General features: G+C 39.4%; 1 protein-coding gene across 1 annotated transcript; it reads right to left on the bottom strand.

The window, feature by feature from the left end:
* AK3 (adenylate kinase 3) lies at positions 1 to 20,889 on the bottom strand. Its single transcript, XM_069090787.1, has 5 exons — positions 20,472 to 20,889; positions 11,722 to 11,841; positions 8,145 to 8,317; positions 6,020 to 6,138; positions 1 to 3,547 (listed from the first exon to the last, which is right to left on the bottom strand). The coding sequence occupies exons 1-5, from the start codon at positions 20,623 to 20,625 to the stop codon at positions 3,427 to 3,429; spliced, it is 687 nt and encodes a 228-aa protein (XP_068946888.1). The 5' UTR covers positions 20,626 to 20,889; the 3' UTR covers positions 1 to 3,426.
* Positions 20,890 to 23,161: the final 2,272 nt, after the last annotated feature.

Genomic DNA, 23,161 nt, shown 5'->3' with positions numbered 1-23,161 from the left:
TTTTGATTTGATTGAATTTATTATAAAGCATGCTTTATACTCTAGTATCGTTTTGTATCAGTCTAATATTCCACAATTATTTTGTTAGAAATGGGTATACTGTGATACTCACACAAGGCATTACAGAAAATCTTGTACAAGGTAAAAGAAAAATACATCAAAAAGAGAAGTAGTAGTGGTAATCCTTTCAAGACACCTCATTCCAACCATCATGAAAAAGATTGACAGTGTGTGAATGAGAAATGCTAATTAGGAAAACACATTTTTCTCTAAAATGACCTTTACATTTTAACTGCCTAGAAGAAAATCTCGGAAAAGGGGGGAAACATTGGCAAACTTGACACAGCACTTGAATGATTACTTATCACTTATCACTTTGGAGAAGGAAAAGTCAGGTAAATCATTCAAACCATGACAATTTCATGTTCCACACTGATGCCACAATTTAGGAACATAGATTTCCAGCTGGAAGGGACCTTAGAGATCATTAAGTCCAATGTCTCTCATTTTTTTCAGATGAGGAAACTGAAGCTTGAGAGAGGGAAAGTGACTTGCCTAGGGTCACACAATTAATAAATGTCTGAAGCAGGATTTAAAACTCAGGTGTTCCTGACATTGAGCCTGGCATTTTATCTACAATCCAGAGGGGGGGAACCTGTGGCCTTTAAGCCACATATCACCTTCTAGGTCTTATGGTGCAGCCTTCTGAGTCCCAAGTTTCAAAAAATAAATCTTTTTATTAAGGGGGTTTGTTCCGTGAAGTTTGGATATATGGTGCCACCATATCGCTATTCTCAACCAGCCACAGTTAGTGAGACAGCAAGGCCTAAGAGTCAGGAAATCAGAGTTTTGAGTCCTATCTCTGACACTAGATGTATGACCCTGGCTGAGTCAATTTCATCTATCAGATTGGGGTGGGGCTAAGGATAAACTCATCCTCCCCACAGATTCTCAAAGGGTTACTGTGAGGAAAATGCAATTGAAATACAAACTTTGGTTACTACTACTGCTACCCTACTCCTCTGCTAAAAACAGTAACAACGATTAATGTTTGTAAAGCACATTAAAGTTTGCTATGTACCTTACCTTGTTTGAACCTCACGCCAACCCTTAGAAGTGCTATTGTTCCCATCCTTAGTGATGAAGAAACTGAGTTCCAGAGACTTTAAATGACTTAAGAACCACCCATACCTTCTGGAAGTTTTCCTTTCCCAAAATTCAGATAGGGTGGGCAGCATCATGATTTTTTTTTCAGAAATTTAAAAAAAGAATAATAATAATATTCTTCCCCAAAATCTTCTTGCTCCTACTAAATCTGTTACTTCATAAATGGAAGAGCAACCCTTCCAGAACTTTACTCCATCAATAGCTTCTTCAGGGAAGCTATTGATATCAAGCTGCGCAGGGATGCCCAAGAATTGGGAAGTAGAAAACTAAAAACCACCATTATCACTTTTTATAAGTCTATCACATGTAAGGTCCCATGCTTACTTCAGGGAACTTTTGGTCTGCAGAATACCATGAATAACCTATTTTTTCTTACTCAGTATGCTAGCATGTAATCCATAAGGACAGATTACTGACAACTAAAGATAAGTGAAAACAAGGAAGAAAAACCAGAAATTATATACTAAAGTCCATATTTCTCAACAAGAATAAAGAATGAGTTTATAATCTCCTAATTAAGAACTTTCCATTTGGGATAAAAATTATACCCCTTCATTGCTCATCAAGGAAATTGCAGTATATCAAACTCTTGTGTGTCATATCCCCCAGTACAAGGAAATATTTTCAAAAGAAAAAAGGCCAACAGATATAACGACTAATTATCTCTAGGCAGCAATACTATATGGTTTTGTAATCTGGAATGAGATAATTCCCGAGTCTCATTTTCCTAATCCTGTAGATCAGACAGGCTATTCATTGGGACAAATGTATAAGTTGAAGCTGAAATACTTTGGCCACGTAAAATGAGAAGACAGGACACATTGGAAAAGACTGTGATGCTGGGAAAGATTGAAGGAGAAAGAAAGACAAAAAGGACAGATAGTGGCAATGGAAACAATGCACATGAACTTGGTTGGACAGACTTCAGGATGGTGGAGGAAAGGAAGCCTTGGTGTGTTATGGTCCACAGGATCACAGAGTCAGACAAGACTGAACTACTGAAGACAAAATGTGGATGATTATTCCTTTAGCGCCTCTCTTACAGGTCTGTAAAAGCAGTCAAATGAGATTATGTATCCTATGGTACTTTCTAAACACTACAGCACTTTACAAATGAAAGAATGTTTTCCTAATTAGCATTGCACAGTTTCCAATAGTTCATGGCATCATAATGGATTTAGAAGGGGAGGAAACTTCACTGGGCCATCTAGTCCAACACAGTCATTTTAACAAATGAGGGCTCTGAAGCCTAGAGAGGTTAAGTGATCTTTCCCAAGATTCCACAGTTTACAAGTAGCAGGAGCTAGTATTTATACTCAAGTTCCTTGGCTCTGAATTCAGCATTCTGCTCTAAAATTACTCTTGAAACAGGCAAAATTAAAAGAGAGGATAATTTTGTTGTTGTTGTTGAGTGGTTTCAGTCATGACTAACTCTTTGTGGCCCCATTTTGGGGTTTTCTTGGCAAAGATACTGGAGTAGTTAGCCATTTCCTTCTCTAGCTCATTTTACAAATGAGAAACCAAGGCATACAGAGTTAAGTGACTTGCCCAGGATCACACATCTAGTAAATGTCTGAGGCAAAATTTGAACTTAGAAAGATGAGTCTCCCTGATTCCATGCCCCATGCCCTGTCCCTTGTGCAGGCCTACCTGTCCTCAAAGGAGAGGATCCTTACCAGAAAGATAAGTACATTCTAGTCATCAGATTAAGCTGACTCATATGTGCGTTATTTGAGGCATAGATAAATTGACATTCTATATCAGTGATTCTCTAAGGCAGATCTTCCAGATATTTTAAAAAACACAGTGCTGGAAATTTCTGAGTTAAAGTCAGAAGAAGGATTTTTGCCATCTGGATAGTGTATTTGATCTCAGCACTATGTAAACATTGATTCTTTTCCTTAAAAAGAGGGAAATACTAGAAGCTGCTGACTTACACAAAAGGACATTATGTTGTTTTAAAATGACCATTCATCCTTTGGCTTTGCCATTTTACAAAATGAAGTATGGTTAGATACATAAATAGGATTTTTAAGAACTAGACAAACCACCAGGAGATAAGAAACAGGTCACTGCAATAGAGATGTAAGAAACTAAAGTCTTCATGATTGACTCATCACTTAGTTTCCAGAAAAATCAGCAAAAATGAGAATAGATCATGATCTTAGAAGAATTCATATATATCAGAATCCCATCATTCAGAAGCTCCTTGACAAAGCAAACCAGTTTTCTGCTCCTCTTACAGGGATTTGTTATTCTTCAGGGAGTCACTGCTTCTTTCTGACTTATATCTGGCAGTTTTGTTTGGAGAAAAGCATATACTTGGGGCCAGATAATGTTGGTTTCTGTTCCAGAGAAAGTTTCCAACACACCTTTATTCCTAAAAGGAAAAAAGAAGACAACAAATAAACCTGTTTGATTTTTCCTACTCAACTATTCTAACTTGGTTTTATTACATTTTATTTTTAAAATAAATACTTTGTTGGTTTTTTTAAATTTCCCCATCACTTACAAATGATGTCCCACCCAATGGAACTTTCCCTTAGAACAAACTAATATGGTCATAATAAGGTAAATCAGCATATTAACTACATCTTACAATGTATGCCTCATTTGTCACCTATGGTAATATAATAATAGCAATAGCACTCACATAGCTTTTCAGGTTTGAAAAACATGTTACAAATACCATCTCATTTGATCCTCAAAATAACCCTGTGAAGTAGGTGCTATTATCATCTTCATTTTATATATGAGGAAACAGGTCAAGCAGAGGTCAAGTGATTTGTCCAAAGTCCCACAGGAAGTAAGTGTCTAGGGGCAGGAAGTATTCATCTACTTTCCCTCCAGTTCTTTGCCACCACAAAAAGCACTTCTACAAATATTTTCATAAACTTTGGCTTCTGTCTTTGATCTCCTTGGGGTACATACCTAGTACTGGTAAGGCTGGGTCAAAAGGTATGGACAGTTCCATAACTTTGCTAATATAATTCCAAATTACTTTCCAGAATACCAACTTGGTTTTAAAAGTACATGTGGTTCCATGTGCTCTGATGAGGAGTGATTTTTCATAAAACTTAGGCCTGACCATGTCACTTCCATACTCAAACTCCATTGGTTCCTTATTTGTTATTATTTTGTAACTCCTTTGTTTAGTATTTTAAACCTCTCACAACCAACCTACCTCTCCTGCTTTATTAAACTTTGCTCCCCTGTATGTACTCTATGGCAAAGGTGTGAAACTCAACATAGGTACACCATCCCTGAAAAACCCTTGAGCCCCCAGAATCAGATTCAAATGGAATTGGCAAATATTTAACAAAATAAATAAAAAATACAACTTAGGTAATGTTAATTTGTGGTTTTCTTTTTTTGCTTTTTTGGAGGGCAATTAGGGTTAAGTAACTTGCCCAAGGTTATATGGCTAGTTTTTTTTTTGTGTGGGTGTTAAGTGTCTGAGGCCGGAACTGAACTCGGGTCCTCCTGACTCCGGGGCCGGCGCTTTACTCACTGCGCCACCCAGCCACCCCTAATTTGTGACTTTCTAAGTCAATCTGTGACTTGTGGGGATCTGTTTCTATTAATACCACTACTCTATGGTATAATTAAACTAGCCTTCTCATCATATAAGACACTACATTTCCCATCTCCATGTCTTTATACTGGTCATCTCTAGAATTCATTCCTTTCACATTCTACCTCATAGAATCTGTTTTTCTTCAAAGATCAGGAAGTAAAGACCTCATATCTCAATGAGGTCAAAGTCAAAAAGAAAGATTTATATATACCTAAACATTCATAGCAGCATTTTTGTGGTAGCAAAGAATTAGAAACAAAGTGGACATGAATCAACTGGGAAATGGCTGAATAAGTTGTGATATAAGAACATAATGTTATTATTGCAGGATACCAAATGTGAAAGTCAGAAAAACACAGGAAAACTTGTATGAACTGATAAAGAGTGAAGAAAGCAGAACCAAGAGAACAAGATACATGATGACCACAATCATGTAAATGAAGATAACATCAAAAGAAATCAGAGCCTAGAGTAATAGATTACAGCCTTGATTCTGAGGACTAGAAAACAGATCATGTCACTCCCAGACTGAAACTCTTCTGGCCCCTTATCACTTCTAACACATTTTCCTCCTTTCACTTAAGAGAAGGAATGTTACCAAATTAGAATGTCGCATGTGCTATCAGACACAGTTGTTATATCTATTTCTTTTGCTTAACTTCTCTTTGTTACAAGGAAAGGACAGATTCACTGCAAGAGGAAGGGCATGACAAGATTAGAATGTTAAAATGTTATTTGTTTTGTTTGTTACAATGTTATTTTTAACAGACAGAAGGCATCCATAAAACTTCTTAAAAATCAAAATGCTTAATTACCTCCCCTTTTAAAGGCCCAAAGACAAAAAACCTGAGGAGAATCTAAAGGACACAGAAAGTCCCTGAGGTTGGTCCTCAATATCATACTGAAAAGTGATGCTGTCTATACCCTACAAAGAGAAGTAGACCAAAGCTGAACAAGGAGATTAGATGGAAAAGTTCTAGAACTTTGTAGCCTTCCAAGTAAAATATTGGTTGTGTTGCTTCATTTTGTGTTTGTATGAAGTATTGTGAATTGTCAGAACACCAAATACACCTATATTCAAAAGTAAATTAGTTTATTGGAGTTTTCTCTTTTAAAAAAAAATAATTCTAGAACCAAATGATTGGGGTTTGAATGGTGCTTTTTGCATTTTCTGTGCCAATCTTCTCATCTGTGAATACAGACAAGAACTGAATACATGTGCCTACTGTGAACATCCATGAATTGAAGAAAAGGACAGGAGAGTAAATAACTTACCTGTAATAATCCAGAACAAGTTTTGTTTGGGCCTCATAAGCCTTTAGTCTCTTGGTAACAGTTTCTGGTTTATCATCCTCACGCTGTATGAGGGGCTCTCCAGTAATATCATCAATGCCCTTTAAAAGGAGGTCATGAAAGAAAATAATCAGCAGCCTTTTTAAAAAGACAACCATTATCCATTAATCTGAAACATAAACCTCTTATCCACCAAATATGCCACAAGTTCCAAAGTGCACGCAAAACAAACAAAAACTCACCACCACCCCATGTCTTTCACAATGCAATTGACTAACACAAGAGAATCGGGGTGTTTGTAATGTGATTGTAACATAAAGCTGTCAGCATCACTCGAGTGTATTACAGACTGTAGTTCTGGTGGAAAACCTTTGTCTCAGAGTGACATTGTTCTATAAGTAACTAATCTACACATTTGACTTCATGTTGTGACAGTTTCAATTAAAGGTTGGGACCTTGCTGCCTTCCAGAGTCTGAGCACATTACCCCTCCTCTTTGCTACTAAAACTATACAATCTCTATTCTTCCAACCCCTTGGCCAGAGGGAACTTCGGGAAGTATAGTCATGGGTAAACCAATTACCCCTTTTTGTATTCACCTAGTGATCACCTACTCATCATTTAGTTTCCAGAAAAATCAGTTCAGGCCTTCATCACTTCTCACCTGGACCACACATCTGGATTCCTTTCCTCAAGTTTCCTCCCTACACCAAGCCATCCTTCACCCAGATGCCAACATAATTTTTCTAAAGCATAGATATGACCAAATCCATCCCTCCAACCCCAGAGCTCCAGTGGCTCCCTATTACCTCCAGGATCAACTATAAAATGGTCTGGTGGCATTTAAACCTCTTTATGGTCTGGTCTCTTCATCCCTGTGTATACTCCTCTCCTCTATACACTCTATGTTCCTGCTACCCTGATCTACTTGCTTCCTCACATATGATGTGCCCTATCTCATTCTGGGCCTTTGCATTGGCTTTCTCCCATGCATCAAAGACTCTGCCCCTTTACATCCAGGTCTTATTTTCCCTGGCTTCCTTTAAGACTTAGCTCAAATCCCACCCTTTTCAGGAAGCCTTTCCTGGTCCCCCCAACCTCCAGTTGCTGATGTCTTTCCCTTTCAGATTGCCTTCCATCTTCTCTACAGATATCCTGTATGTTCCTACTTATTTACAAATTGTCTTCTCCCTTTAGAATGTACATTCCTGGGGTGGCTAGGTGGCACAGTGAATAGACTACTGGCCCTGGAGTCAGGAGGACCTGAGTTCAAATCCAGCCTCAGACACTTAATACTTACTAGCTGTGTGACCTTGGGCAAGTCACTTAACCTCAATTGCTCTGCCCTTCCCCCTCCAAAAAGAAAAAAAATAGAATATACATTCCTTGAGGGCAGGCAATCTTTTGACCTTTTTTTGTATCTCCAGAACTTAGCACACTACCTGGTACATAACAAGTATCGAATATATGCTTGTTGACTGACACCAAGTACTCTCAGAACAAGCCCAGAAACTCAGAAAGAGCTTTGGTCTGACATTATGGTTTTGAAGTACCTGAAATAAGATTTGAACTCAGGTCTTCTTGACTCCAGCCCTCTATCTGATGTGCCACCTAAAATGCATGGTGAATGAAATTATATAAATGAAATCAAAGCAAATGAACTCAGATTAAAGGCCAATAATGGTTCCAAAGGACAGATGATGAAATACACTTGCCTTCCCTGGGTAGAGAGGTGGCGGACTGTAGGTCCTGAATGCTATGTACACTGACAGATCATTCTCTCTATTAGTTGATTTTGATGAACTGTTTTTCTTTGTGACAAGGAAGGGTTCTATATTGGGGAGGAAGGATAAGAAATAGTGGGAAATATTTATGGTCTTAAAAATGATAGGCATCTTTAAAATAAAATTTTAAAAGAAGGTCTGTAACATCCAGTATTCAAGAAGTCTCTCATCTAAATACTAACCAGACCTACTACTGCTAAACCTGGAGATCAGATACATTCCTATTAGTGTGAGGAAAGACAGTAAGAGGATAAATGTCTTTAAAACAGAAACATCAAATATCATATATACACAGAGACGGTTTTGCCACAAATAAGCACTCACAATTTTTTTAGGAGGATTGAATTCAGTGTTGTAAACTCGGCCAGAACTCGGGTGAATCCAGCGAGAGGTGAGACGCTGCTTAATAATCTCAAAGGGCACATTCAAATCAATCACTGTATCTATCTGGTAGACTTTGTCCAGGGCTTCAGCTTGTGGGACAGTCCTGGGGAAACCTTTTTTATTTAAATAAAGAGAAAAAAAAATATTATTGGATTTCTCACACCCAAAAAGTTAACCTACCAGCTGAAATCCAGTTAAGTTAGCCACAGGTACTTGGATAATTTTTCTAAGGCCAATAATTCTGCCTCATATACTTCTAACTGTGTGATGTCATCTACCTCTATGACTTCCTTCCTTCCTTCCTTCCTTCCTTCCTTCCTTCCTTCCTTCCTTTCTTTCTCTCTCTTTCTTTCTTTTTTTCTTTCTTCCTTTCTCTCTTTCGAAGGCAAACTGGGTTAAGTGACTTGCCCAGGGTTATACAAGGTAGTAAGTGTCTGAGGCTGGATTTGAACTCAGATCTTCCTGATTCCAGGTCCAGTGCTCTATCCACTTCAATACTCTCCCTCAACTCTTCCCTGCTTAAAATTAAAACAACTTTGAGATACCACCTCACACCTACCAAATTGGCTAATATGACAGAAAAATAAAATTATAAATGTTGGCGAAGACGTGGGAAAATTGGAACATTAATGCATTATTGGTAAAGTTGTGAACTGATCCAATCATTCTGGAGAGCAATTTGGAACTATGTCCAAAGGGCAATCAAATTGTGCCTACCCTTTGATACAGCAATACCACTACTAGGTCTGTATTCCAAAGAGATTGTAAAAAAGGGGAAAGGACTCACATGTACAAATATATTTATAGCAGCTCTTTTTGTGGTGGCAAATAATGGAAAATTGAGGTGATGTCCATCAACTGGGGAATGGTTAAAAAAGTTGTGTATATGAATGTAATGATATACTACTGTGCTATAAGAAATAATGAACAAGCAAATTTCAGAAAAACCTGGAAAGACTTACATGAACTGATGCTGAGTGAAGTGAGCAGAACCAGGAGAACCTTATACACAGCAACAGCAACATTGTGAAGTGATCAGCTATGACCGACTTAGCTCTTCTCAGCAATACAATGATGCAAGACAATTCCAAAAGACTTGAGATGGAAAATGTAAACCACATCCAGAGAAAGAACTATGGAGTCTGAATGCATATCAAAGCACACTATTTTCATTTTTTTGCTTTTTCTTTCTCATGGTTTTCCTTTTTTGTTCTGATTCTTTTGGATGAGGTATGACTGGAATATGACTTCATCCCATTTCATCAAATCTCAGTGATGTCAATGAAGTTGAATTTGTCTCCTTGTGATAAGATCTCCAATTGATCTGCTTATTATCTATACTTTATGCATCTGCATATAGGCATCTGAAGACTTAAGTTGTATTGCTGAATCTCTTCTTGGATATTTTCTTTTATGAATTACTGCTCTCCCATTGATAATACTTTGTGATATCTAGCCTGGTGGATATATGTGGGCAGTTTTCTTTCTCTTCTTCCATTTTCATTTTAAGCCCTTTTGACCAGATTTTCAAGGTTCCACACAAATATTCTTAGTAACTCTTCAAACCAAGTAATCAGTAAGCAAGAATGTATTAATAACCTGTAAGAAAGACTGAGGATACAAAGACAAAAGTAAAACAGTTCCTGTCCTTGAGGGACTTATATTGTATTCTAATGGGAGAGATAACATGTACAAATAAGTATATATAGAACATATACAAGCCACACACAAGTCAGAAATCTAAATTCTATTTTCAGTCACCATTTCTTAACCAGATGTTTGTTTTCCAAACCCTCCTCTCTTCCAAAGTTCCTACTTTTAACTGATAACAGTGATAGACATTACTTATGTCCCTCAAATCTGCAGTTTCATGTCGAAGACTTAATTGATAAAGTCTAGGTTCCTTTTATCAGTATCATCAGTCCCCCAGATGAATCATCAGGAATGAATAATAGTAATAAGATTTAACACATCTCAGGAAGATCCCTGTCTCATTCTAGATACATGTTGACCACACCTTAGTACCCCTTAACAGATAACCACCAACCAGCATGACTTTCTTGTCTTCTTCCTTTGAATAATCCCTTATTGGATAATCTTTCACATAATGGAGGGTATGGATCCATCCAGAAATTGCTTGGAGCACAAGAAAGAAGTCACTTTCTTTTTCAGATGGTCCAATTTTGCCGTCCATGAAAAGAGCCTCAAATTTCTTAGAGATCCTAACATTTGGCAATTCTTCTTCCTTCTTTTGTGTCCCATTCTTCCATTCTCTGATCTTCTGGTACAGGGTAAGCTGCCCCTCAGCCTCTTCTGTGTCTTTGTCTCTTCTTTGTCTTCCTTTGGAAGTATGTCCACCACGCTTTCCTAGAATACTTCATTCTCTCTTATAAACTATAGCAGAGAAGCACATCTCCAATCACTTCACCTTCTATACTGGAGAGATTAACTGGCATTTTGTGTATACGTAGGTATTACTTGGCTTTGGCAGAAACAGAAACATAGCACCCTCCCTGTTGGTCACTTCATAATATTCCCTTCCATTCAGACTTCCTGGAAATAGATTCCATGCTGCTCTGTTATTCTTGTGGCAGCTTACTGCTCAGAAAAGCTGCTTGTCTATCTTATCTGGTACTCATTATATTACACAATACTTTCTTTTACAACTCTAATGCACTTATCATGCAATATTATATGTTAGAGCCATCTCTGTTTGTGCCTTATACCACATTACATGAAGGCATGTACCGTGCCTTGCCTAAACTCTGTGTCCCTCAGGGGCTAACACAGTCTTCTTTCAGTTCCAAGTACCTAAATATTGAATGAATCAGTAGCTAGAACAGCAGAGAGCTAAGGACTAATTCATCCTATTATCTTGGGCAAGTTCCTTCATTTCTCTGGGCCTTGATCTTCTTATCTCTAAAATAAATGTGTTGGGGCAGCCAGGTAGCACAGCCAGTAAGCACTGGCTCCAGTGTTGAGAAGACCTGGAGATCGAATCCCGGGCTCAGACACTTAGCACCCACCCAGAAACACCTGGCCGTGTAACCTTGAGCAAGTTACTTAACCCCAATTGCTTAGGGGCGGCCAGGTAGCACAGCGAGTAAGAGCACTGGCTCCAGTGTTGAGAAGACCTGGAGATCAAATCCCGGCCTCAGATACTCAGCACCACACCCAGAAATAACTGGCCGTGTAACCTTGAGCAAGTTACTTAACCCCAATTGCTTTAAAAAAAAATAAAATAAAATAAATGTGTTGGACTAGAGCATTTCTTAATATTCCTTCCAGCTCTAGCATCCTATGAAAATGCCTACTGACTCCAGTAGGAACCCATCTAGATGGTCAAATTTGATTCTTCTTGGCCTTTCCTCCTTCTTCCCAACTCATTTGCATCTCTCCATTGAAAAGGGAGAAATTAAAAAGGATTGAGGTTGAAATAGCCTGCTCAAAAATGTTCATTCTTTCAAGTTCTGATTTTGACCAGCATGTGTGAAATTTAGTCAATGGTTTCACTTACCATCCAATAACCAGCTATAGTGAGATAGATTTTTCAGTTCATGCAGGGCCAGCCGGGTCATGACATCATCTGGTATGAGTTTCCCCTGGTCAATGAAGGTCTTTGCAAGCACACCAATTTCTGCAGGAGAAAGAAACCAGAGAATCAATTGAAATTAGCCAAAGTTTGCTTTGATGCCCTCCAAAGACACAAGTGGCTTGATTTGGTAGACAAGGGTTCTGAGAAAGTCTATTATCAGTCTCCACAAAAGATTCAGTTTGCTGGAATAAATTTAATCCTAATCTTGTTTCTAAGTGTCCATTACTCCTACTTAAATGTGTATATAAAGATATTCTAGTCCTCTAATTCAAAGTATTCATGGAAAAGTACAAAGAGCGCTTGATTTGCAATCAGAAATCCAGAGTTCACATCCTCCTTGAGCAAGGTACCTAATCTTTCTGAGTATTATAGTTTCTTCATCTGTAAAAATGACAATGATACTTGTACTACCTACCTCAAAGGGTTGTTGCACTGATGAAATGAGATAATGTCTCTAAAGCACTTTGTAGCCATAAAGCACTAAAGGCAAATTTCCATAGTACATTTCAGATTGAGTAAGTATCCATCATACCATCCTCCATTAATATTTTCCTCCAAAGCTTCAGAGTGGTATGAAGATATCCCTAAAAGTTATGTCAGTATAATAAAAGTTCAGGAAGGTCCTACCAAGCTAGAAACAAAACATAACTGGGCAACAGACTGTGGGTCAGTCTTCCAGGTACCATGAGAGGTAAGTTTGGAAAGGAGTGTAACCTGAAGGAACATTGGCCAGTAGATAAGGACTTTCTTTGTTGGTTGTAAAACTGAAAATTGATTTTAATTCTATTTTGCTAAGACTTAAGCTAGATTTAATATTCTCTTTAGTGATTCCTTCCCCTGGTAAACTTCACCCATTACCCACATCCTAGAGAAACCTGCCTATAGATCAAACTTTTGCCCTTTAATTACCTCTACCCTTCACCCACTTTCCAGAGAAACCTGGTTAACCTAAAAGGTCAAATCTCACCATTTTAAACTACTGCAGCAACTTCCATAGCCTGCAAACTAATCCCATAGCCTAAAAACCTTTGTCTTGTGATCACATGTCTTGGCTGTGGTCAAATAGGGTTTCAGAAGGGGAGGTCCAAATGATATAATCTCAATTTTGACTACGCCATTGATAGCCAATAAGAAGAAACACCTACCTTGCTTAAGATCTTGCTCTGTTATCTTGCTAAGTGGTTTTTTTTTTAACCTTTTTTTTTTAAGTCACATACTAGCTTGCCAAAAGACACAGGACAGAGGTAAAATAGAAATATCTATCCATCAGTTTCCTATAAAATCATCTCCTGGGAGATCACAGTAAGTGCAATAGGTTGCTGTTTCATGTTTTAAGTATTTGTTATATAGATATTTTTAAAGAATGCCTTTCGTGGTATGAAATTAATAGCTGCTTCAAACCCAATATCTGCTTTGTACATGGAGTATGTTTTCTATAAGGTATCTTGCTAATCCTTTCTAAGGGAAACACAATGTTAGCTATCCCTAAGTTTTGTTCAAAAGGTTTCCCCAAGGACTCCTGAGTTGGGGTAGGGGGGAGGATGAATGAGGCAGAGAATGCAAGAAAAAAACCAAAACCTGTGATCCTGATACTGGGGAAAGGCCCTCCCAGGATTGTATGCAAGCCTTCCTTAAGTGTATAGGAATGGAGCACCTCTTGGAAGAGAGCACAGCCCTTCCCTGGAGTCTCAAAGGCTATGCCAACTCTGCACAAGCTCTTACAGGCCCTGAACAAGCTAGGAAAATTTTAAGCATGGCCCAAAGATAGATTTCATATCAACTGACTGAGGACAAGACTGATCCAACAATCAACAAGTATTATTAAGTGCTTATTGAGTGCCAGGTACTGTACTTAGTGCCTGGGTAGCTAGGTAGGGTCATTAGCACATTGGCCGAAGCATGAAGAATTTTTCAACCACAACTCTTGAAGACAATTTACCAAGTCAGAGTGGGGTTGAAAATGAAATGGAAGGCAATGTGAAATATCTCACTGGAAAAACCACTGACCTGGAAAATAGATCCAGGAGAGATCATTTTAAAATTATTGGACTACCTGAAAGCTATGATCAAAGAAAGAACCTAGAAATCATTCTCCAAGAAATTCTCAAGGAAAACTGCCCTGGTGTTTTAGAACCAGAGCGCAAAATAGAGGTGGAAAGAATCCACCCATCACCTCTTGAAAAAGATCCCAAAAAGAAAACTCCTAGGAATATTACAGCCAGGTTTCAGAATTCCCAGATTAAGGAGAGAATATTACAAGCAGCCAGGAAGAAACAATTTGAATATTGTGGAAACACAATCAGGATAACTCAGGATCTGGTAGCTTCTACACTGAGGGATCAAAGGGCTTGGAATATGATATTCTGGAGGGCAAAGGAGCTCAGATTAAAACCAAGAATCACCTACCCAGCAAAACCGAGTATCTTGTTTCAGGGGAAAATATGGTCATTCAGTGGAATGGAGGATTTTCAAGCTTTCTTGATGAAAAAAAACCACAGTTGAATAGAAAATTTGACATTCAGATACAAGAAGCAAGAGAATCATGAAAAGGTACACAGGGAAAAGAAATCATAAGGAACTTATCAAAGTTGAACTATTTACATTCCTACATTGAAAAATGATAATTGTAACTGATGAAAATTTTCTCAGTATGAAAATAGTTGAAGGGAATAGAAATATATAAATATATATATATATATATATATATATATATGTCTATATTGGAGGGTGTATGGTCGTATGAATACATATGTGAATGTGTATATATATGTTTACAGGTTTATACATAGATAGAGGGCACAGGACCAATTTAATAGGAAGGGATGATACTTAAAAGGTGAAATTAAGAGGTAAGAGGGGAATATAATGAGAGGAGATGAGGAGATACAGAATGGGGTAAACTATCTCATATAGAAGAGGCAAGGGAAAATGGTTACAATGGAGGGGAAGAATAGGAAGGCAAAAGGGAATGGGTCAACCTTATTCCCATTGAATTTGGCTCAGGGAGGGAATGACATACACACTAAATAGGGTATCTCACCCTACAGGAGAGTAGGGGGGAAGAGGATGATGGAAGGGAGGGCAGACTGGGTGGGGGGGGAGGGAGGTTGGAAGCACCCACTTTTGAAAAGGGACAGGATCAAAGTAGAGAATAGAACAAGTGGGAAATGGGATAGGAGGGAGGGAAATATAGTCAGTCTTTTACAATACATCTACTATGGTAATGTTTTGCATTAGCTACACATGTACAACCTATACTGAATTGCTTATCTTCCCAGTAAGGGTGGTTGACAAGGGAGGAAGGGAATGAATCTGGAATTCAAAGTTTTAAAATCAAATGTTTAAATATATATACTATTATTAAAAAAATAAGAAGAAGAAAATGGCTTTGGTGAAAGAAGTATCCACAATGATGAAATTATAGTTTCTTCTAGTAGGATTTAAACATTTAATTTTTTAAAGTTCTCCATTTGAATTCAAAACCTTTTGAAATGTGAGACCAGCCATGGTAAACACAATAAATACTTGGTGACTTATAATCTGAAATGGTTTTAGAATAAATAGATTGGGGGGGGGGCAGAAATATATACATGTTATTTTCCTTTTTTCTTTAATTTATGAGTAGGTTGGGGTGGGGGGATAACCCATTGATTAATAAATAACCCCTAACTAAATTTTTTTTAAATGATGAAGTTTGGTGGCACAGTGGCTAGTGTGTCAGATCAGGAGTTGGGAAGTTTTGAGTTTAAATACTCAATGCTTCAGACACTAGCTGTGTGTCCCTTAGTAAGTCACTTAACCTTGATCTGCTTCAGTTTCCTCATCTGCAAAAGGAGGATAATAGCACCTACTTCCTATGGTTCTTCTCAGGATAAAATGAGACAATATTTGTAAAGGGATTTGCAAACCTGTTGTTATTTTTGGTTATTGAAATTTAACTCACAAGAAGTTAATTTGTTACACTTACAAACATAAGCAAAACAGAGAGTAGGAGTGTCAAATAGTAGTCAACGTGCACACTGTGGACTTAGGGGAGGAAGAGAAGATAGATGTAGAACAGCTCATATTTTTATTCCATTTGAAGTTGGCAAAGGATTTTCCTCACCAAGCCCCTGTAAGATATAAAACTCAGACATTAACACCCCCATTTTACAAATGAAGAAACTGAAGAAGGACAGAGTCACACAGATTTGTGTTGTAAGAATGGCTCCAACTTTAGCCTTCTTACTCTGATTCCAGCTGGGATTGGAACCCATTTCTTCTGGATCCCAAACCAGCACCATTCATTCCACTATAATACACTGACCATATAGTTAGCTTTATATCTCTTCCACAGTGACTAGTATCAAACATTTATTAAGCATTTATCATATGCCTAATACTGGGAATGGAAAGACAAGAATTAAACAGTCTATACCTTCATCAAGGAGCTTATATTCTATTGGAAACACTATATATATATATATATATATATATATATATATACAGATATTTATATACCAAAATAAATCAAAAGGAAAGAGAAGAAAGTAGAAGCTAGAGAGATCATGAAAGGCTTCATGAAGAAGGCAGTGTGTAAGATGAGCTTTGAAAGAAGCTGGGGGGGGGGTGGAGCTAAGATGGCAGAGTAGAAGCACAAACTTAGCATGAGCTACCACTCCAATCACTTCCAATACATGTAAAAAATGACTCTAAACAAATTTTAGAGCTACAGAATCCACAAAGTGACAGGGAGAAACAAATCTTCCATTGAAGGAAGCCCGTCAGGTAGACAGGAAGGGGCTATTGTAAGTTTGAAGTTGCAGTGGTAGATGCTAGAGTTGCTATGAGGAATATGTCTACCTGAGAAGAGGAACAGAAAATCAGAGTAATCACTCAGTGGATCAACTAGTTTGGTTTAGGCTTCATATCCAGTCAAATGTTAATCAGCAAAACATTGTGGATCAACTCATCTTAGGGGAAGAAGAGGTAGAAGAAGGATCAACCCAGAAGAGGCATTAATCAAGGTATTTTTATGGACAGTTCCTAAGATGGAACATGTACAGCAAGTAGGCAGAGTTGTGAATTACTCTGAATACATGGGTTTTCCTACTCACATACTTTCCTGGCAGGTTTCTACAAGTTTGTGCCCATACATCCCCTCTGATATTGACTGTATTGGTAGGAGGGTCCAACTCAGGTTTATCTCTAGATTGTGATGTATGTATTAGTCATGCAGTGCTTGAATATGTGAGTGTGTGATATTATCCATTTATTTTGCCTTATTTTAAGCAAATAATTATGTTTAAAATCTAAAAGTATTGTTATTTTGAGTGACTGGCTATATAAATAGAAATTCATTACGGGAGCACAGGTGCTGTATTGGCAGAGAGTGTATTTCCCTTCAAAAAAATTACCCTGAGAACTTGAGTAAATCTGAGTGTTAACACTCTCAAACAGTGAGAAGCTCTTCTCCAGGGAACCAAACCTGCTAGTATGATCAAAGGCTCAAATAACTGAGTCAGCCCAGAGAGTAAACAAGTAGGCATGTGACTAGGTCAAAGGTATGTTACCAGTAAGAGTAACCACCCCACATACCTATTACATAAACACAAATCTATTATGTGAATAGATGTTTGTTAATCCTCACACCCACAAACGTGGGTGTGTGCTTGTTCGCCTATGTTGCAAGTATATGTTTATACATGAAGAAATCAAGGCCTTAAAAGTTTAAATGCCTTATCCTTAGAATGTTGAGGCAAAGCAGGGACTAGAAGAAAAAAAGAGTAGGGGCAGGAAGAGAGATCAGAAATGAGGAAGAATAGAATAAATAATAACACCTAACACTTCATATATCTATAGTAATTTAGGACTTATAAAGGACTTAATCATATCACTCCATGGGTAGACAGGACAAGTATCACTATCCTTGATTTATGGATACAGAAATCAGGATTCAGAGAAGCTAAGATAGGTCTAGTTAGTATAAACCATAAGTTGGAGCACAAGAGATCAGAGCGTGAGGAAGAAAACAAGTGTAAGGAATCACTTTTCAGTTGCTTTGGTACTACTTCAGGTTTGGCTAAAATCCATGCTATGGCTTGAGAATTCCCAGGACTGACTGCTTTCCCAGAGGCCAGTGTGAGTTCAAGCTTAGGTAACAAGATAAGCACAATGTTTTCATGTCATAGCATGGAACTATCCACCAAGTGTGTATTGAGCTTCCCTATCATTTATGACCTATAGAAACATTTGAAATAACACCACCACAAAAATCTTCAAACAGTATCATCCATCTTCCATGGAAAGCACTGGTCATAGTTTTCTACTGGTTATTTTTTCAGGGGAAAGACATTATCTGGCATACTCAAGCTGATTAAAAATGTTCACTCATTTTCAGTTGTATCCAATTCTCTTTTCTTTCTTGGCTAAGATACTGGAGTGATTTGCCATTTCCTTTTTCACTTTATTTTATAGATGAGGAAGCTGAGGCAAACAGGGTTAAGTGACTTGCCCAGGATCACTCAACTTGTAAGTGTCTTAGGCTGAATTTGAACTCAGGTCTTCCTGACTCCAGGTGTGGGATTCTATCTACTGTGCCACCCCTTCCCAACCCCCTTGTTTCAGTTGGATTTCTAATTTTGTTCATTTTTTAAAGGAAAAAAAAACCACAATACCACAAAAGGTCCTAAAAACCTCAGCTTTGCTGGTCTGTCTGAAGTTATATCCCCAGTCATCTACAATCATGCCTCTGGACTGGAAGCCTCTTAAATATTTCTTTCTACTGTCTTTCCCTGCTCTTTATAATCCCACTCAGATCATTGGTACAGTTACTTAAGTATTTCAAATGATTACACACACATATACACAAAATTATTAAGCAATGGACATTATTAACCAATAACCCAACTAAACAATGCCTTTCCTGAGGAGTTGGATTCACTTGAAGGACTTAATAAATGAAAAAGTAACCAATCGCTACAACAGAAGTCTTAAAAAAAAAAAATAATAGAGTGTCCCAAAAGTCTTAGTACAGTTTCAAACTTTAGTGGTTTAAAACTGCACTAAAACTTTTGGGATTCTCTGTATATGAAACCCAAGTGGGTCTGATTTTGCCTTTAAATGGCAACCCAGCTGAAAAAGCTTGGATTGCAGTTCTGCACTCAGGAAAAACTCATTTAGAGAAACTTTCAGTTGTTTGCAGAATTTGGCCAACGGAACAAAACGTTTTTTGGAAGAGCATCAAGGAAAACAGCTTCCCTTGATTAAAAAGCCTCCCGGAAATCCAGAGGCAAGTTTTTAGCTGCAAAGATGATGTTAAGAGGGAGGGGAACCCAACAAGAACTACGTGAACCAAAACAAAAGCACCCAGTCCTAAAATTGAGGGGAAATTCAGACTAGTTTGCTCCCAAAGGCCATAAATGGAGGGAAAATAGAGGGGAAGGGAAGGAGGGTGTGGTGGCTGACTAGACTAATCTACTGAAACATGTTTAGTACGTTTTATAACCCGGATTTCCAGGAATGAAGGCACAAGATTAACCCCTTCAGGAGTGGTAATCACGGCTGAACAACTTTCTCAAAGACAGCAAGGAAATGGTTTTTGAATGTAGCAGAAAGAGCAAAAGGCATCTTCTAAAACTCCAAATCTGGCCTCAGACACTTACTAGCTCTGCCACCCTGGGCAAGGCTCTTAACACTGTTTGCCTCAGTTTCCTCACATGTAAAATGAGGTGAAGGAAATGGCAAACCACTCCGGTATCTTTGACTAGAGAACCCAAATGGGGTCCCGAAGGATCGGACCTGACTGAAAAATGACTGAACAGCAAAAAACTCCAAAGATTTCTTCACACTACCTCTAACTCCTCTCTCTCCTATTATAGGGAATGGGATTCTTCTTTATGGTAGCTGAAGGGAGGAAAAAGAAGCTTTCCAGTACTGCCGTGGCCGGCCAGAGGTTCAAGGGACAGTAAATTATTGCAGACTACAGCTATACTCTGCCCTGTCCCCCAGCCACCTTTACCCTGGTAGCAGGGGAGGCCAGTCCTTTCCCTAGGAGGAAAGGCAGAAATGACTAGAGGAAGTAATCGGCCTCTGGTTCAAAGAGTGAGGTTATTATCCTTCCGAGTGCTAAACAAAGGGATTGTGTGTCCACGTGTAGGACCCATGGATTTAGAACTAGGAGGGAATTTGGAGACCAAGTTCATTTTACTTCGGAGGTGTTAAGTGAGGGTCCGAGGTGTTAAGTGATAGGCCAAAGCTCACTCCAGTCAACTAGAGTGCTGAACCCAAGGGGCTAGGAGCTATGGAGTGGGGTGCGGTAGGGGAAAATACAAAATTCTGATCAGACCTGGCCTCCGTCCTCTAGGAACATAACGACTAATCGGAAGACAGGGTATTAACAAAGATACCACGCTATATGTATTACAGCTAAGTGACTTACGGGGATGGAAACCATACGCCACCCCTCTCCAAGAGAGAGGAGAGAGAGCACCGTCCAGCGTTCTCTAAGTCAAAATCTTGCCCCAGCCCCAGCCTCAGCCTTAGACTCCAGGCTTGGGGTGTGGCTGCTGCAAGCAGAGTTTTGTATAGATTCTTTCCCTGGGAAGCAGGGGATGGGGGCCCGTGGAACGGAGGGTCTGGAAGTGGGAAGGGTAGTAGGAATGCTGAGGCTCTGCTCCTCCTGGATCTCCCACCTGTTCCCTTATTCATGTTGTCCCGGAGCAGGTCCCCGCTGGAGAGATGCTTCAAGGCGAAGTGTTTGATGATGCGAGAGGACACGGTTCCCTTGCCAGAGCCAGGGGGCCCCATGATCACGGCCCGCAGGAGAACGCGCCCTGCCGACCCCATCTCCGCCAGTCAAGCCTAAGCGCCCAGCCACTGGGTTAAGTCTGGTGGGAACCGGGCACCAACTTCTTCTGCCAGCCCGTGCGTGGGCCCACCTAGTTCAGCAGCCGCTCCGGTGCATCTCAATAGCCGAGGCGGAACAAGCCGGGGAAGAGTGCAGGAAGAATCACTGACTTCAGCAACAAGGCCAGGCTGAGTTCTGGGTGGCTCAGATGCTAGTAAATTGGCCTCCCGGAAATGAACTGCCCGCACCCCTAGCGCCCGCCCCACTCATCTGCCCGCCTACTCCGCTACAGCTTCACTTCACAGCGGGCTGGAGTGACTTGCAGGCAAGGAAGGAAATGGCTTCCTTTCTTTCTAGTTGCTGAGAGGCTCTCGCTAATTGCCTTCCCCTCCATTCCCTTCTGTCCCCCATAGGAATAAGGCATTCAGAGCTGAAAGGGACCTTAAAGCTCACCCAGTCTAATTCCCTCCCTCTCATTTTACACGGGAGAAAACGAAGGCCCAGAAAGAGGAAGTAATTTGTGCAGTCTCAAACAGTCAGTGAGTAGCAAAAGCTGGGTTCTAGCTCACATCCTGTCTCCAGTTCCAATTCTCTTTCCACTTCAAGCTATCAAGGTAAAAATGTGACTAAAGACTTTTCCCTGTATCAACTCAGCATCTATCATAATTTGGTGAGGGCATATTCTTTCTCTCCTCTCCCTCCGTGTTTTTCTTCTCTATTTGGCTAGTGCTTAGAAGAGGGATTGGACTTCTGGGACCAGTAGGGCTAAATGAGGAGGAGCAAAGGGTGGAAGTTCCAGCAAAGAAAATTGGGAGTAATGAAAAGAAAAACTTCCTAACTGAGGTATCATGAAGTGGAATGGACTCTCTGCGGAGGTAGTGAGTTCCCCTTTACTGGAAGTCTTCAAGCAAAGGACAGACATCCAGTTGTGTAGGTTATAGAGGGAATTATTTTTCTGGAAGCACTCCTTGGGAGCAGCTAGGTAGTGCAGAGGATAGAGTGGATCCTGGAGTTAAGAAGACTTTTCTTCCTGAGTTCAAATCCGGTCTCAGACACTATTAGTTGTATGACCCCCAGGGAGCTACGTGGGCCTTTTTGCTTCAGTTCCTCACTTGTAAAAAGAGCTGAAGAGGAAAATGGCAAGATATATCAGTATCTTTACCAAGAAAACCTCAAAAGGAGTCACAGAGTCAAACACAACGAAAACATAATGACTAAACAACAACAGTATTCTTTAGACCAGCTGGGCTCGGAGGTCCCTTTCAGCTCTGAAAATTAGGTGATTCTGTGATTCTTTTCCACTCCCTTAAATTCATCCTGAGGAATCTGTAATCTAATATGGATGTTTGCTCTAACTGTGCAGACTGCAACCTATCTATGCTGTTTTAAACTATGGAACTATTGTGTATGACCTTCCATAGAAATAGCTCCATCCTGCGGCTAGGTGGGGCAGTGAATAGAGCACCGGCCCTGGAGTCAGAAGGACCAGAGTTCAAATTCGGCCTCAGACACTTAACAAAAAAACTAGCTGTGTGACCTTGGGCAAGTCACTTAACCCCAGTTGCCCTGCATTCCTCCCTCCAAAAAGAAAAAGAAATAGCTCCATCCTCAGGAGCAAGGTTTTCTTCCGGGTTTTTTAAAGTTATATGGTACTTGTGCAACACCTGGCCTCTTGTTTCATAAAAAAAAAAAAAATACATCTCTTGGATGATATTTTTATGACAATTTATTCTCTTCGGTCTACTTCCACCCACTATACATCTCCCCATTGTCCTTCATTGCATTAAAAATGTTCTTTTCTCTTTTTTTCATCTTAACCCCTTCCCAAATACAGAACTCCAGAATATCAGAGCTGAGAGGGCCCTTTGAGACTATCTAGTAACATTACCATAGATTTGAAGTTGGAGAGATCTTAGAGGTCATTCTGTCTAACCCCCTCATTTTTTGGATAAAACTAAGATTCACAGACCTTAACAAATTTGCCCAGGATCACATAGACAATAAGTGGCAGGGCAGGATTTGAACAAAGACCCTCTGATTCCAAATCCAACCATATTTCTGCCATGCTCTGACCCCCTTATTTTACAGAAGAGGAAACAACCCCACAAAAGGAAGGGACTAACTAGAAGTCAGCACCCTAGCCAAATACAGTGGAGAAGATGAGAATTTAAGAACTGAGTAAGCACTGTAGCAAGGACAAACTGATGACTCACTCGCAGTTGCCCTGATTATGGGAATAGGTGAGAGTGCATAGTGGGAGATATAAGGAGGAGAAAGAGGACTTTACTGCCACTCATATGCACCATTGTGAAGCCTTATAAGAGTTTTATTTGCATTCAGAGAGCTGCTCAGAGCTGGGTGAACCCAGAAGGAAACTGGGAAAAGAAAAAGGGGATTCTAACCTTCAACCAGCAGGGGAGAGTGGACACAACCTATAAGGGGAGGGGGGGATTCCTCCATCAGAGAAGCTGACATATTTAGGGCTCTGCCTGAAGATTTACATCCATCTTTGAGACTAGTAGCTGCTCATTCAAG

This window comes from Petaurus breviceps, unplaced genomic scaffold (assembly GCF_028583685.1).
Source record: "Petaurus breviceps papuanus isolate PSGF00001 unplaced genomic scaffold, PetGlider_PUasm1.0 187, whole genome shotgun sequence".
Taxonomy (NCBI): Eukaryota; Metazoa; Chordata; class Mammalia; order Diprotodontia; family Petauridae; genus Petaurus; species Petaurus breviceps.
The sequence above is the reverse complement of the archived record's forward strand: the minus strand, read 5'-3'. Positions and strand labels throughout refer to the sequence as shown.